This window comes from Talpa europaea, assembly GCF_964194135.1.
Source record: "Talpa europaea genome assembly, chromosome: 1".
Taxonomy (NCBI): domain Eukaryota; kingdom Metazoa; phylum Chordata; class Mammalia; order Eulipotyphla; family Talpidae; genus Talpa; species Talpa europaea.
This window is the reverse complement of record NC_140073.1, coordinates 108383623-108401649: the sequence shown is the minus strand read 5'-3', so window position 1 is coordinate 108401649 and position 18027 is coordinate 108383623. Positions and strand designations below refer to the sequence as shown.

Sequence of the window (18027 nt, the reverse complement as noted above, 5' to 3'; positions counted from 1 at the left end):
CCCAGCAGTGAACCAAAAATAAAGAAAAGGGATAGGGGGAGCCAGTGTTTTATGAAAGAATTTTTGTTTTAAAAAGGATTCATAATTTGGTATTTTCACAAGCATTCCTTTTATTTCAAACATAATTCATATGTAAGTTTAAATAATGCACCTAATCTATAAAGCAAGATCCATTTACTCTACTGAATAGTTTAAACAATTGTGATACAAAGATGTTTTCTAACTACATCTCAGTTACTCATGTTTCATCTACTTATCATTTCAGTTTTTCTCACTACATACAGGACAAGTGCTACTTACCAATACCTCTAGGTTATATGCAATTTGGTTGCAAAATTCTTGGGAAAAGATCACTATTAAATGGTGGCATTCATTGTTTCCATAATGAAATAATGAATTGGGACAGGAGTAAAGTAAGTTTTCTTCCCCAAATTAGTTGTTCATAATTCATCTGAATGAGTGATATATGCAACAGCATGCTTTTTGGAAATCCATTAAAATATGAATATAGTGTTTCTGATTTATTTTAATGCAAAGAAAACATAACAATTTTATCTCTACTACCCTCAAAAAATCCTCTAAGACTTTACCATGCAAATAAAAAAAAGGGTAGAGAGAGATACTGTTCCACAAGAGTTCTAAAATTATTATTAAAGGAAACAGATTTGAGCTAGTTAGCCACTAGAAATACTTTTTTTTCTAACATCTAAACATTTAGTCTCCCCAAAGAGCAAACAAAATTACTCATTCACCTGGGAGAAATTCAGCTCTGGGAAACTAGGACTGTATTCCACTTCAAATTACTATGGTCAGATACAAATAAATTTGCATATTATAATGATTATATATTTAATAACCACAACTTTTATTCAGAAGTTAAATAATTAAAAGAAAGTTTACTTTTTGAACAAATGTTTAAGCATTTTAAATATTGCTGTTCTGCCTGCTTTTTTGGAATCAAAATCTCTAGTCATATAATCTCTAATCATAACTATAATAATAATAATCTCTAATTATTAACTATTTAAGAAATAAGGTTATATGTTAGGCATAATTATAATTATGTTAGGCATATATATAGCATAACTTCATATATAATACATATTCAGTTGGTCTACATTCATCCCAATATTCTTTAATATCATGACCACAATATTGTATAGAAGTTTCATAAAATCTTGAAACCTTGGTAAACTGACTTAAGTTTAATTTGTTTCACATGAAGTGCTTTTCCTTTAAGAAGGCAATAATTGGTAACTATTCAGGGACAAATGTTAAATGCTGTATCTTCCCCCAAAGCATTTGGATAAATATTAGCAATAGCCTGGGAACATGCAGGCTACAAAGTTACTTTCCAATCCATTAGATCCTTGTATTTCATTCCAATAATCCAGCATTTCCATTCCCAGATCAAGAACTGATGTTTCCCTATTTTGAGCTCTAATTTGCCTGCTGTAATTTTTTAAACTCTGGTTCCATTTGTCCTGGGTTCTAAAAACTACATAGTTAATTTATACTCTTGTTGCCCTCTACTCCTAGAATGTGTCAGAAACAATGACCATCATGAATTGCATGCATATATAATCTATAAAAGCTGAATAGGAGAGGAAAAAAGGAGAACAGTAATTGAAAGAACACTAGACCGCCAGTTCTAGTCTTACTCTGTATCACTAATTTGGTGCATGACTTCAGGTCACATTCTCTCTCTAAATTGTACCTACTACAATATTACTTAGTATAGTGTGCTTCTAGAGGCATTCAGAGATCTATAATCTCAGTTTTGCAGAATATGTATACAAGTTCCCAGTTGCATCTGCTTCTCTCCTATTCACTATTTTCATTAAATTAATATTCACTCTCCTATTCTCTATTTTCATTAAATTAAGATTTCTAAAATTCCTATCTGGAACTATTCCTTGGGTACTGAACACCTATGCAGTCAATTAGACTAATCCTACCTGAAAGATGAGAAGTATTTACCTCTATTTCCTTGAGCACCCTGCTAGCTACTAATAGAGATTTAGATCATGCCTGATCTCTTGCTTCTTTTCCTTTATCTGATGTTCTAAATCACCGGTAGTCTTCTAGGGTATCATCAGATCCTTCACAAGCTTAAAACAAAATAAGTTATTCTTCCTGTTCTCATTTTTCTGAAAATTAAAAGTTTTTAACAATGTTTTAGTTCTCAGTATTATCACTTAACAGAACTTAAAACAGTGATTTCTTAATACCATTTATATATAACACCCACATGCTTTGAGGGAGATATCTGTTCCAAAATGTTAACAACATATTTGTTCCAAAATACATTATAATGTTTAATAACATTTATCCCAATATATCATTAAAATAAATTCTTCAAAAAAGAAGGAAAACTAAACATTTATAGCCCTTCTAGGAGGTTCTAAAACTAGTCATAATTTCAACCAACATTAAAAGTATACAACCATTCTTCAAATACATATGAAGCAAAACCAACTATCACAGTAAGTACACATAAAAAGCATACAATAAATACTTACCTAGCAACAGAATACATAAAGAGAAAATCATTGTCTGGTGAGCCTGGGGTCTTGCTATAGTCTCTATATTTCTTCTGAGTGGTATTTTTGATATCTTTCATTACAGATTCCATTTCTTTACTTAAGTTGGTTTCTGACTATAAAAATGTAAACATACAAAATTTATATTTATTTTCTCTAATAATATAATAGTATAATATAGTCTAATAATAATATAGTCTAATATTACAATGCCTATTATATGAACACACTAGGAAACTAAAATTGAAAAGTCAAAACAGAATTACACTAGTTATCCATATATTTAGTGCAAAAAGATAAATCAGATAAATAAATATTTTCTCCAATTTTAAGGACCCTTTTATCCTAATTCTATGTTATGACTGGTAACATTGTAATTCAACCATTAATAAACCACACAAACTATATTCTAAACAAATGAGTGGTTGTCATATTTTAGAATCATTTCCATGTTTATTAAAAACTTGACATTGATTTAAATTTATTTTTCAAAGATTAATACTGACATTCCTTACTTTAAGCATATTTTAAACACATAGGATTTACAAAAGGAAAAAATGAGATTTCAAAGTTAGTCTTCAAATGAGAAGAACTGCCAGGAGATGAAATCTTTTTGGGTAGGTTTAAACTATGAATTTTTCAAGTCAAATATTCACAGTTTTCATAAATTTACTATGTCAAACAGGCATAGCTCTCTCTTCTCCCAGGGACCATATTATAAATCTATAATTAAAAGTGAGATATTTAAGAATTTAAATCAAATAAATCTTACTAGATGGGTTCACTTACAACAAATAACTCATTAAAACTGACTTACTGTGAACAGTTTAATCACTTATATAGTATTTTCTCTATTACACAACATGCATACACATATGCACAAGTGCATAAAAATAAGATTCCGCACAAAATGTGTATGGCAATATATCATCTTAGTCCTAATAATTATAAATAATTTATCTAATAATAATAGGTATATTTTTACATGATTAGATTATGCTTTACACTGTAAGGTATATTTGTTTGTTTGGCTTTGTTTTAATTATTTCAATATTCTAAAAGAGTCTAACCATACCTAAGTTTGTAAAATTTCATGATCTGAAAGACACATATTAAAATTGTAACAATTTAGATAAGGGAAAGTATAGCTTTAGGTAATAATTTGTTCTATTGCTCTCATTTTTTAACTTTAATAAACACAAACAGAAGAAAACCTCTAAAATAAATTTCTACTAAATGTATTAAAGGTCCAAGTAGTTTAGAACAGAACAAAAATCAAAGTTGAAAAGCAGAACTAAGTTAATCAAGATATTTCTGCCTTACACTGATGCTTACTGGGAAAGCTCCCGGTCGTCCCTGCAGCTCCTTTACTTCCTTTATGAGATCTTGTATGCTTTTGTTACTAGGACGTTGCCAAGGATTATTTTCCACATTGCTTCCAGGATAACAAGGAAGAACACTGTTAGCAAACTGCCTACAGAGAGGACATGTGAATTCTCCTTTGTCCACTGAGAAGCCCTGAAGAACTTGGTCATTCTAAAAGATGAAATAAGCAGAGATGTATGATGAACAACTTTACAGAAAACAAAATTTACACCATCACATTTTATAATAAACAAACCACTGAAGAAATGATTGCTCCAGGGCCTCCCCGGTGGCGCAGCGGTTGAGCGCTGGGTTGCGAAGCTGCCCGCAGCCTCTGCAACGCCGGTTCGATCCCCGGCTGCTCCCCGGCCACCGGAGGAGGGTCCCGCATGGTGCGCAGACCTCTTCTGCCGCCCGCTGCTCCCCTCAGCAGTGTACTTCGGTCCTTCTGCCTGCTCTGCTCCCTGCTCTGGCTCTGGTGAGTTCCCTCACCCTCCCGCGCTTCTGACTGTACCCAGTGCTTGTATAAATAAATAAATAAATAAATCTTTAAAAAAAAAAAGAAAAGAAAAGAAATGATTGCTCCAATAAATGTCATTAAAACTTAACCAAAATTGGGCCTCCCCGGTGGCGCAGCGGTTGAGCGCTGGGTTGCGAAGCTGCGCGCGGCCTCTGCGGCGCCGGTTCGATCCCCGGCTGCTCCCCGGCCACCGGAGGAGGGTCCCACATGGCGCGCAGACCTCTCCTGCCGCCCGCTGCTCCCCTCAGCAGTGTGCTTCGGTCCTTCTGCTGCTCTGCTCCCTGCTCTGGCTCTGGTGAGTTCTCTCACCCTCCCGCGCTTCTGACTGTACCCAGTGCATGTGTAAACAAAACAAACGGACAGACCAGCAAACAAATGGATAAAGCATGCCTCTATAAAAAAAAAAAAAAAAACTTAACCAAAATCTCACATAACTGGTTTATCAAATCACTTCTTGCATCATGACAACCAAGCAACACTTGCCATTGCCAATGAACTTTTTAAATATCTTACTCTTCTCTCAGCATGACTCAAATAATGATGCAATCAATCTGAAATGTGGATTTTGCATAAAGAATAACTCAAAAAGACCAAATTAAAGTGCCAAACTACCTCAAGCCCCTGTTTTCATAATCTGGGTAGGACCTCAAAGTGTCCATGTTCTTTGAAGTACAATAAATAGCTTTTGCAAGTAAATTAAGTCTAAAAAATGTGTTGTGTCTTCTAAGGTATCTACCCACTGGACACAGCCAATTGGACTGAATGCAGTGGGTTTGCTGAGTGTTCAGAACATATTGTGATAGGAGGGGAATTGATTTAGCATCCTTTCCTTCAGATATTTCTGATAGGAAGATGAAGGAAAAGCAAGATTTTGAAACAAAGACATTAATGCACACATACCAAGGAGGAAAATCTTGCTCCCAGGAGACTGTGATACATGTTAGCTAACTAGACCACCGAAGGAGGAATCTGGGTTGCTACACTTTTTCCTTTCTTTTGCCTGCATCTATTTTGGTCTTTCAGGTCATTATTGTTGAGTCCTAACCTGAACATGATGCTTTTTCCCCAGCAGTCTCAGTTATTGTACCACTAACTTAATGCTTAGTCTCAAAGTAAGTTTTTTTTTTTTTTTTTTTTTTTGGTGGGATCCTCGCCGGTGGCCGGGGATCGAACTGGTGCTGCAGAGGCTGTGGGAAGCCTCGCAACCCAGCGCTCAACCGCTGCGCCACCAGGGGAGGCCCTCAAAGTAAGTTTTTAATCCATTGATATATGTGTACGAATGCACAATATGACCATTATTAGCAAGATAAAACTGTGAGGAAAAAAAGCATACAAAGAGAAAGTAATAAATTTACATGCCTGCATTACAAAGGCAGTTTACAATAATGCCGGGATAAAGTTAAGTTTCCCCAGTCTTATTTTAGGGCTGATTTCACTGGATCTTAGACTTAAATACTTTGACAAAAAAGAATGAATTCCAGGGGCCTCCCCGGTGGCGCAGCGGTTGAGCGCTGGGTTGCGAAGCTGCCCACAGCCTCTGCAGCCCGGGTTCGCTCCCCGGCCGCCGGGCGAGGGTCCCACATGGCGCGCAGACCTCTCCTGCCGCCCGCTGCTCCCCTCAGCAGTGTACTTCGGTCCTTCTGCCTGCTCTGCTCCCTGCTCTGGCTCTGGTGAATTCTCTCACCCTCCCACGCTTCTGACTGTACTTATTGCTTATATGAATAAATAAATAAATCTTTAAAAAAAAAAAAGAAATGAATTCCATTGATTTTATTTTTGACATTTTTCAAGTCCTTAAAAATTTAATGCCATGCCTTCTCAAATTCAATTTTACAAACATTTCCTAAGCTCCTATCAAGCATCAGATACTGTGCCAGATGATGATATAATGTGTTACCATGAATCTTCATTTAAGGTACTAGCACTGCAACAGCAAATAAATGATATAACATTGTGATAAATACAACAGAGAAAGCTTCCTAAATAAGATAGTTTTGTGAGCTAAGTTTTAAAGATACATAATAAGAGTATACTAGAAGGGTGGGGAAAGAGTCCTGGTCACAGAAGGACATTCTGCGATAAGGTTCCTTATAGCCTTAATTTTAAAGAATGCTAAGTCCTCCTCTTTGCCTTGACTAAAACTGGGGTTCTGTGGGGAAGCCCCCTCAATTAGGCACTGCTCATTCTCCCACATCCTTCGCATTTCATTCTTCCCATCCCCTGTGGTGGTTCAAGATCATTCCTCTTGCGTTCTCCTGTCTAGCGATAGTCACCAATTCCCCTCCTTTTGACTGTTATCCACCATACTCAGTCCCTGAAGGGTTTAGTATCTAGATTAGCTTTCTTCTTCATTCCAAGTCCTGCCACCTCCCTACATAACCATAGTGTATACAGACAACCAGTCCTGTATCTTGGCCCACAGCCTCTTGACATCATCAGCTCCAACTGCTTTAACCGCTACTCTACTCAAGTATCTGTTAGCCACAATCATACCTTTGCCTTGTAAGGACCCCAAACTGACATACCTAAAAATATTCAAATGTCTTACATTCCAAATGTCAAATCCTATCTCCTTTACTCCTGTCTGTGTCTCCCAGTTTCTCAGGCACTTCCTGTCCTGCCTTACATCACGATCTACCAACAGAAAAAATTTTAAGTCAATATTTCTCATTCCCCTTACTATACCTTTCCATCATACATACCTAAATAAAAACTCAATTCAAAACTAACCCACTATGACTTCTCCAATTCTGTACTCAAAGTGAGTGCTGTTAAGGAAAAACAAAAACAAAAACTGAAACTGCTACAAATGTTTGCTGCAAACTGTTTTCAACTTCAGCTAACCACAGAATATTGCCTTGTAGTCTTTCTCCAACATCTTAAGATGCACTCTTACTCTACCTCAAAGTGGTTTTCCTAAACCACCTCCTGTCTTGTCAAGTTATGACACCTGCCAGTCTTACCCCCTTTACTGTAGGAGCATAAAACTACACTATCTCAGAAGAAATCATGGCAAGTCCTTCAGCTTCCTGCCTTCTCCCATCCCAAATATCTGACTAATAAACCCTATCAGGCATTCCACCTACTTTCCTCTTTCTATCCCTTTCTATCCCTGTTGTCTATCTTTTAACTAGTCTTCCAAACCATACCACTATGTCTCCCAAATCATACCAGTATGATCTACCTAAGGTGAAACTCTTCTTCCCAATCATAATCTTTCAATGATCACCATCATCACTCACCTTGCTTCATTCTTCCCCTTTAGGCTCAACATGCACTCTTACCAGGTCCGGAAGACTCTTCTACACATATTTCAAATCTCTAACCTCTTTTCCCTTTCTATTGCCACAATTAACTACAAACTGCCACCATCTCTTACCTCCAAAATGATACAAGCACATTCTTTTTCTCCTGCAATCTAAACTATTTCCACAATGCCCTTTCTGAAAATGTAAGATCTTTGCTTTAATGGATCTCTGTAAGCAATCTGTATATAGCCCAAATTCCTTACATGGACTGTAATGACCTTTACAACATGACTCAATACCTCTCCATCTTCTCTCCCATCACTCAAGCACTTCATTGCATCTGATGCTCTGGCACTTGGCAGAATGTAACGATAAGACACTATGTATACCTTGAAGCACTTAGCACATATACTGCAACCTTTTGTTTATTTTTCTCTCTCAAACATGCATAGCAAACTTCTTGAGAGAAATAACTGTCTTATTCAGTATTTTATCTCCAAAGTGGGTGTTGGAACACTACAAGCACTAAATAAATATTTGTTGAGTAAGCAACTGAATACAGAGATATGAAAAATGTATAATTGGCTTAAGGTACTAATACTTAATTTATTTTATTTTTTTTAAGATTTATTTATTTATACAAGCACTGGGTACAGTCAGAAGCGCGGGAGGGTGAGAGAATTCACCAGAGCCAGAGTGCGGAGCAGAGCAGGCAGAAGGACCGAAGTACACTGCTGAGGGGAGCAGCAGGCAGCAGGGGAGGTCTGCGCGCCGTGTGGGACCCTCCTCCGGTGGCCAGGGAGCAGCCAGGGATCGAACCGGCACTGCAGAGGCTGCGGGCAGCTTCGCAACCCAGCGCTCAACCGCTGCGCCACTGGGGAGGCCCCACTAATACTTAATTTATTAATGCTGAATTGACAGAAGATAAAGCTACTGTCAAGATTTATTTATTTATTTATACAAGCACTGGGTACAGTCAGAAGCGTGGGAGGGTGAGAGAATTCACCAGAACCAGAGCAGGGAACAGAACAGGCAAACTGACGAAATACACTGCTGAGGAGAGCAGTAGACGTGGCAGGAGAGGTCTGTCGCGCCATGTGGGACCCTCGACGGTGGCTGGGGATCGAACCAGCGCTGCGGAGGCTGTGGGCAGTTTCGCAGCCCAGCGCTCAACCGCTGCACCACCAGGGGATTTAGATTTTAGAAAGGTCAATGTAGAGGATAAATTAGATTTTCGGTAAGGAAATTGATAAGAAAGTGTGACAAAAGTCAAGATGAAAGAGGAGAGTATAGACAAAAAAGGTAGACTTGAGAATAATGAAGCAGAATATAATCAAATGAAACAATCAAGAGAATTTGGTAATTGAATGTAAGAGGTAAGGAAGAGAAAGGAAAATGAAAAATTCAATGCTTCTGGGTTAGAAATCTATGAATAGAGTAGACTATGCTTTTAAGAAATTGAACTGAGATAAAGACTAACAACAGGAGACGACAAGGTCAAGAGAAAGAATTCTTCATGGCTTATTTTTTTATGAACTATGAAAAGAAAGGACAGGAGAGGCAGAAAAATGAAAGCTATATCACAAAAAGAGGTTATTTACTGATAGATCAAGTTTCCTAAGATGATAGGGAGAAAGGAATACTAGAATACAGACAGAAAAATTACTCATGAACATAAAAAGTTGTTCCATTCCAGAGAGCAGAAAAGAAAGGATTGGTTGGGATACAGAGCCATTTATCAGGGAATAGAAACAGAAAGTAATAAGTTATGGTAGTATGTGACAAAGAGCTGCTGTTTTCTTGGTGACATAGGAAGAGACAGAGTCTTGGGATGGGAAGACAAAGGTTTAGTATAGCTGCTGAGAAGACTAGGAGAGGGAACTGAACACAGAGAGGTAAATTAATTAATAAGAATTATCTGTAGTCCAAGATTCTAATCTAAACCATTACTATAAGAAACAATAAATTTATGGAGGTTATCAATCACTTAGTGATTTTTCTAGCAGGGCTAGTTGCCTGGATCTAAAATCAAAGGATATTGATTAAATGAGATATTAGGAACAGAATGGGGATAGTACAAGAAACTGAGGTTGGGAAAGAGTTAATGCACTAGGAAAAATGCAAGGTAGTAAAAGAACTAGAAATTTTGATATCAGAAGCATAACATATGAATGAAAGTAAGAATAGGAAAACTTTAAGAGTAATCATATAAAAAAGATATTAAAGTTTAATGTTTTAGATATAAGGTAGGAAAGTCTAAAATTACAGCCATGGAAGTCAACTGCTAAAAGAAAGAAAGAAAATGAAATCCCTAAAGCTGAAGAAGTCAAGGAACTATTAGGTTGTATAGTTCAAATGGCAATCAAGTCACCCAAGATGAATTAGGATGAATGTGTTATTAAAATCAATACTTGGAAACATACATACACCTTAAAAATATTTCAGTCAACTTACCCGTAATGATTCCATGTAAGATTTATGACAATCTATATGTAATGTGTGGCCACAAGTTTGTACATAAACACCACCTTCCCAGCCAATTGATACTGCCAAGAGACAAGAACTCTTAAAAAAAAAAGGCAAAATACAATTAACTTTAAAGAAGTATAAACATATATAAGAACATAAACACATAAACCTCTACATAATTCCATATTATACTAACGCAGAACTTATATTTTTGTAATATAAAGTTAACCAAACAGCCTTACAACAGTATCTTTAGGCTATAACACCTTTAAGTTTTAGCTTCCAAATATTTATGCTTCAAAAATGAAAGAGAATAATTATGAATTTAACCATTCTCCAGTCCATAAAATATATACTCGCAATATTATACCACAGCCAGGGTAAACTATACTGCTGTTGATTATTTTGTCTGTTCTGACTGGTACTTAAACTCTGTTATATCTGATATTAACAAATTCCCTTCTTAAAGTGGCTCCTTTCCTTGGCTTCTAAAATACTACTCTCTTGTTTTTCCTCCAGTCTCTTTAACCATTTCATTTAGGCCCACTTTTAAGACTCTTTTGTCTTCATCTGTCCCTGCCAATGTTTACATGTCTAACATTCTATTCTTAATGTTACTTTCTCTGCTCATTAAAACTAGACTCCCTAAGTGATTTACTCAGTAATACCCTCCAAGTCTGGATGTGTCAGATGCAAATACTCAGCTACCAACCGGAAATCACCAATTTGCTATCACTCAGATATCACATAAAACCACTCAGATATCACATAAAATCAATGTGTCAAAACTCATCCTTTTCTTTCTTTTCCTTCTTTCTTTCCTTCTTTTTTCTTTTCCTCTTGGTTAAAAAATTTCATAACTTATTAGTTACCAAATAAGAAAGCTAAAAGTTACTCTACATCATGCCCTTTCCTTCATACTATTCTATCTTCTAAATAACTCATGATTTTGGCTTCTCTTCTCACTATAACATTTAAATCAACTATCATTTGTTTTACGAGAGAAGGTTCTGAACTAAAGTTTCTTAACTGGTCTCCTTGATTCCAATCTCCTCTCTCCATAATTCATCCTCCACACATTTCTGAAATACAAATTTGGTCATAAGAATAAGCCCTAAAAGTGCATTAACACTAAGCCCTATACCTTAAAAGAGTTTAACAAAATTTAAAATAAAGAAGGGGTCAACATTATGTAAGCAAACTACATACCCTTCTGAAAGTCTTTTTAAAGTTAATTGCTTTAATCAGCTCTTTCTTGTACAGTTTAAATTTCTCTGCTAATTTATCCCCTTCAACCTATACAGGGGCTTACACTTTTCCTGCTGGAATAACTTTCCTTTGGCCTCTATTAAGCAGCATTTGGGTCTATACTTGAGCTACCCTCTAACGTGTATAGTAAACAGATGACCAAGCTAGAGCAATAGAAGGCATGAGTTAATTTAGTGAATGGCAGCATATAATGAAAGATTTGAGAGTCATTAAAACTGAGTTAACCTTTACATGTTATTTTTATGTTGGAAAGAAATTTATACATTTTAAGAGACCAGATTATCATCAAATCAATAGTAACCACACTTTATGAGTATAGAAAGTTGAAAATACTACACTGTGCAAGATGCCTTCCCAGTCAATTTAAAGTTGTGCAGTACACAAATCAAATTCTCACAGGGGGCAAGCTAGTTTCTACTGTTACAAATCAGAAAACCAATGGGATGCCTGCTCATCTCTTTTATGTTTTGGAGATGCTTGAAGTAGAAGCAGATTTTGGTGTTAGATCATTTTAGAATGGTTGGTAGTCAGTAGACAAACTGCTTTCTTTGGCAACATATTACAAAAAAATGTTATTAATCTTTCTTCTAATAAAAGCAGTTCACTTTTAAAACTGAAAATATTAACTCATGTGTCTATGTAACTTTTAGATGTTTTATTTTAATCTGCTAGAGTTAAAAAAAAGCAGATAATACTAATATATGAGGCCGGTATTTTAGGACAGCTTCAATGATATGCCCATTACTTTGCTAAGCACTTAACAGTGAATCTTCACAACCTCTATTTTCATTAAAACTTCAGTGATGTTATCCCTCTTTACAAAAAAGAATTGAAAAGTTTACCAAGATCACTCAGTTACAAGTGCTAGAGCCTGAGTTCAAACTCAAGTTCAATGTGACTCTAAGGCTCAGACTGTTTTATCTTTTATATAATACTTTGTTTCAATAGGAAACGCACTGTCTTAAACTACTAAAATTCTAAATGTCAATATTGTAAAAGGCATGTATTCGATGTGAAGAGAGGAAAATCTCAAATTTAATTCCATATTTAGTTTCAGTCATACTACTCACTGATGGTAACTCTTCTACTCTATACAATTTAGTATAAAATTTTACTCTATGCTAAGGTATTTCAGTAAGAAATCCAGTAAACACCTACCACACACATATTATGCACTATCTCCTGAAGGGACTATAAAACAAATATAAGAAATGGTCCTAGACTTCCAAAAGCATATCATCCAAGGGACACACACACACACACACACACGCAGAAATCAAATCTCAGTCACTAACAGAAACAGATTCAGTCTAAGTCAGATTTCAATTCAGTTTCTTACCAAAAAAAAAAAATGTTTTTCTAGAAATGAGTAATTATTCTGGGTGCAAGAAAGAGATATCTTACTTTTTCTCTCCTTTATTAGATTTTCTCTCCCCTCAAAATTATTAAACTATTAGGCTACAATTTAATTTGAAAGTCTCTGAAAATATATGGAAACATGATCCTCATTAAACTAACCAAAACCCTCATATGGCCAACCTAAGCACGCCTAAAAAAGGGCTAATTTGAATATTAAGCACACCACTTTACAATTATACTGACCTTTATTATGTGTAAAGTGATCTAAAGAAATTTCTAACCTGGTACATTCAGGCATGAAAGACCAGATCCTGCATAAAAGAGCCTTTATTTTACAGATAGGGGAATTGAGTCTTAGGGTATGTATATGGCCAAGTTCACATAGCTAAGAAATGGCAGAATCAGGGACAAATCCCAGTTTTTCTTTTCTCTCTCTCTTCTACATGACATATCCCTAGCCAAAGCCATCATCAACTCCAGAACCCAAGAGAAACTTTCTCCTAGGTCCAGACCACTGAACCACACTCCAATCTGATTTATTGTTACTCAGTTATTGTTTAATTAAATATTCTGTCTTCCACATATTCTACTAGTTTCCTCCATTTCAACCAGTGAATATGGGCAAGAAAAAATTACAATTGGAAATCGATCAAAATAATTACTCTATATAGCTAACTTTAAATAATGCTTTAAATTTTAAGTATTTAAAATTGTGATCATATATCTACTTTATTCAAGATACAGGAGATCCAAAAATACAAGTAAAAGGAAACCCTATTTGATAATCCACTCAGGAAACACTAAAATTGGCATAGAAATTTTACAAATAAAGCTGTTCCTACTAAATAAAGTTAATCTTCCAAGATTTATGACACCTGAGTGCCAGAGGCCCTAGACAGAAAAAGAACGGGGTGGAGGATTTACCAAGTTCAAAAGTAACTACAGAATCCCTGAATGAGGGACCTCCCTCGTGGTTCAGGGGTATCACTCCCATAGCCTGAGTTCGATCCCTGGCCAGGGAGCAACCCACATGGCGCAGCAGACCTCTCCTGCCTCACCTGCTGCTCCCCTCAGCAGTGTATTTCAGTAGCTCTACCTGTGCTGCTCCCCATTCTGTCTCTGGTGAATCCTCCCACCTCCTACACCCCAGTTCTTGTATGCATTAATAAATATTAATCTTTTTAAAAAAAAATCCCTGAATGAAATCTACCCCTACTTTTCATTTTTAAAACATTATAATGAGGCAGTTCTGCCCGCCTGTGACTACGCAGTTGCCTTTTTTTCTTCTTTTCCTAATAAACGTGTTCTTTCAGATTGTCAAAAAAAATCACAATGAGATTGTATTATATATTTTTAAATAAAAGAAAGTAAAAATCTTCATGAAAATATTTATGAGTTAGTATTTATCATTAATTGACTGAGTGTGTGTACCTCACAATAAAAAACATTTAAAATAAAAGTATCAAAAAAATAAAAGTATCATATTTATAACCTGAAATTTTTATTTATTAACAAATTTCCATTTCTTTATTATCTACATGTTAACTTTTTCTAATAAGCTTCCACATTCTAAATTAGAATGACATTTGGCAGGAAAAAAACATGTAAAATAAAACTCCAGAGAGAAATAACCATCAATTTGCAGGTAAAAGCATTATTTGGTAAACAGGGTACTTACATCCTTAAAGTAACGTTGTAATAATGAAAGTCTCACATCATGAACTGCTGCACATGTATCCCAAGGGTAAATCTGCTCCTCTTCAGTGATAGGCAACTTTTTTGGTTCAATGTTGTCACGGCACTGCCCCAAAACTACATTAGGAACAGAAATAAGAGCTCAAAAATAAACAACACATAGACCTGATTGGCCCAAAAAAAGCTGAATTATTTACCACACACTACACTCATTTTACCACTATTAGAATATTTTTTAAGTCCTAAAAAAAGGATAATATTGTAGTTTTCTTCTACAGAGTATATTACTCTTCAAAGATGCTATCTTTTTTTTAATAACAGAGTATGAATCAATCCATCTGGATGATGGATTGATGGATGATGCATGGTTTCCAAAATATGCCCACTGAATCAAGCCTAAAAACTGTGATTCTCAAGATCAATAAACTTCATTTTCTAAATATACTATTTCTCACTAAAAGGAAACAGAAATCTTTGGAGAAAAAATTAAGTCCACTGTTGGGGAAAGTGCAAAAAATGATGTAACACAAAACGAGATCTCACTGTTATGGACTTCTTTTAACATTCATGTCCAGGAAAGTGAGATAAAATCAGAGTAAGAAATATTTGCTATTGCTACGCAAATCTAAATGGTTCTTTGCTATATTAGATCTACTGTTCTATCTAGACAAGAAAAAACTTTCATTTAATACATATATTAATCTATTTTTATCATTTTGGCTCTAAAATGTTCCCTTGAAAAATCACTTTGATTTTACCTGAGGATGCTTGTAACAGTACAACCAATCCCGTAGGTCGGTCTTCAGAAGAAGGGCCACTCTGTCCACAAATAACACAATCGTATACTGCTTCAGAAACTTGAGGTTCCGCTGTGGCGATCTCCATAGGAATATCATTCTCAGGTGAATCTGATGGAAAAAGTTACACCTTCATTCTTAAGGGAAAAAAACCTCTGTTCAGTGGGAAAAAAATCAAATTCAAATAATTCTGCCGTCTATACCAATAAAGTTATATGGTAGTAATAAAACTACAAGAAAAATTAATTTGCTAAAATAAAATGCTTATTCAGAAAAAATTAGGCAAATGCAAATAGCTGTTATGAAAAATTTTTAATATTATATGGTTAGACTTTTGAATATATATATATAACTGACACCAAAAATCACAGGGGGCAAAGATATTTGCATCAAAAATACAACTATAAAATATTATAATTTAAGGAAACGAGAAGGTTGTTTCAATTTTCATTGAGACATCTCAGTAGGGAATAATGACAAGGCAGTTATTGGAAAGAAATGGCAGTACTTCCTAAGAGATTAAGGTGGGACAAATTATTTCTCCTTTATGATCAATTCTAGTTACTATAGCAATTAATATCAATATATATTGGTTTATTAGGGAAATCATTTTGTATGTAATCATATAAATAGAGCACAACTACTTAGAAAATAATAATCTTGCTCACCATATAATGTCATTAACAGCAGGAAATAAAATATTGAGTCAATAATGATATTATCCATAACAGCAATGAGCAGAGGTGATTGGAAAGACCAAGGAAATAGAAGTAACTTGTAATAAGTTTTTTTTTGCCCTTTTAATTGAGGTGACATTGGTTTACAATACTGTACATGATTTAGGAGAAAAGGTTCACACCTCTTCATATCTGTGTCACCACACCACACCCACCACTTTGTTAGCTTAAGTAGAGGTATACTGATTTTATTTCTCAAAGAGCGAAATTTTATTTTTTTTATTTTAATTTTTTTATTCCCCAAACAATTGCAACCCCTTTATTTTGACCCCAATCCCTCCCCCCACCACCCCCCTCCCCTCATAAAGTGTCTCTGGCTCATAGTTGTTTGTTGATTATGATTTTCACTTTCTTATAGATATTCATTTTCCTGGTCCCTTATTTAAGTTTTCTAGATTCCTGCTATGAGTGAGACCATCCGGTATTTTTCTTTTTCTTTCTGGCTTATTTTGCTGAGCATGATCCCTTCCAGCGCCATCCATGTTGCTGCAAATTGCATGTGTTTATCTTTTTTGAATGCTGAATAATATTCCATGGTGTATATGTTCCACATCTTCTTGATCCATTCATCTATTTTTGGGCATTTGGGTTGATTCCAAAGCTTAGCTATTGTAAACAGTGCTGCTATAAACATAAGGGTGCAGGTGCAAAGAGCGAAATTTTAGTTCCATTAATCTTTAGTTATGATCTTTTTGGTGTCTATTTCATTTATTCCCACTCTTATTTTGATTATCTTGTTCCTTCTACTAAATATTAGATCTTGTTTGTTTCTCTTTTTCAAGTTGTGTTAGGTGCAATATTAAGTTATTGGGATTTCCTACTTCTTAACATGGGTCTGTACTGTAATTATCGTCCCTCTTAAAAGTGCATTTGTTGCATCCCATACATTCTGATAACTTGTAACTCTTTTTGAGATATTTTCCATTTTTGCCTTGATTTCCTCTTTAATCAAATAGCTATTAGTAAGAACTATGTAATTTAGTCTCCATGTATTTCTAGTTTTATGGACAGAAAAGTTCAATATAGTATTTTTACTGACTACTCACTTATGTCCCAACATACGATATATTCTTGAAAATGTTTCACATGTCCTTGAAAAATATGTGTATGCCGTGGTTTTGGGGTGGGGTGTTCTGCAGATATCTGTTCAGTCTATTTGACCTAGCTCCTCAATTAAGGCTGTTGTTTCTGAATTTATTCTGTCGTGTTGATTTGTAACTGGAATATTAAAATTTGTTAATGTTATTGCACCATCAGTATATCTCTTCAGTTATATTAATAATTATTTTATATATCTTGGTGCTCCATAATTTGGTGCTTATGGATTTATAAATGTTATTTCCTCTTGCTGTGGTAGGCCCTTAATTATAATGTACTACCATCTTTCTTATCTTTTTAATTGGAAATCAATTTTACCTAATCAAATATAGCTATTCCTGATTCTTTTTGATTGTCATTTGCTTGTAGGATTGTCTTCCAGTCCTTAAACCTAAGTCCATGCTTCTCTTTGATGGTATGATTAGTTTCCTATAAACAGTGGAAGTTGAACATTGTTTTGCAATCTACTCAGCCACTCTATACCTTTGATTGAGTGAATTCAAGCTATTTACATTTAAAGGTCATTATTGAGACATAAATGCTTGACATTTTGCTATTTTAAAATTTTTTAGTGTGTCTTTCTCTTTTTTGACATCTTCCTTGTATGATTTATTTAGTTCCATTTTCATTATGTCTTATTTCTACTATTTCTACAAATTTCTAATTTGTTTGAAGGCTCTGTTGAGATTAATATATGATGGACTCTTTTTGTGGCCCATTGCATGGTTTGATCTTGAACTCATCCTGACAGACCACATTTTGTATAATGTGGTTTTGGGATGGGGTGTTCTGTAGATATCTGTTCAGTCTATTTGACTTAGCTCCTCACTTAAAGCTATTGTTTCTGAATTTATTCTGTCCATGTTGTATAATGTGTCGGATACCTCTATATTTGTTTTTGATATTGCTTTATAATGCCCCTTTTAT

At 35.1% G+C, this 18027-nt stretch overlaps 1 protein-coding gene across 1 annotated transcript in view; it reads right to left on the bottom strand.

Moving 5' to 3' along the window:
* Positions 1 to 18027, bottom strand: part of UBR3 (ubiquitin protein ligase E3 component n-recognin 3) — a gene marked incomplete at both ends in the record, with an annotated part of 155569 nt that overhangs the window by 51760 nt on the left and 85782 nt on the right. The window contains 5 exon segments of the mRNA XM_084249572.1: positions 2523 to 2659; positions 3879 to 4079; positions 10131 to 10241; positions 14452 to 14585; positions 15227 to 15376. Coding sequence (XP_084105698.1) covers positions 2523 to 2659; positions 3879 to 4079; positions 10131 to 10241; positions 14452 to 14585; positions 15227 to 15376 — 733 coding nt within the window.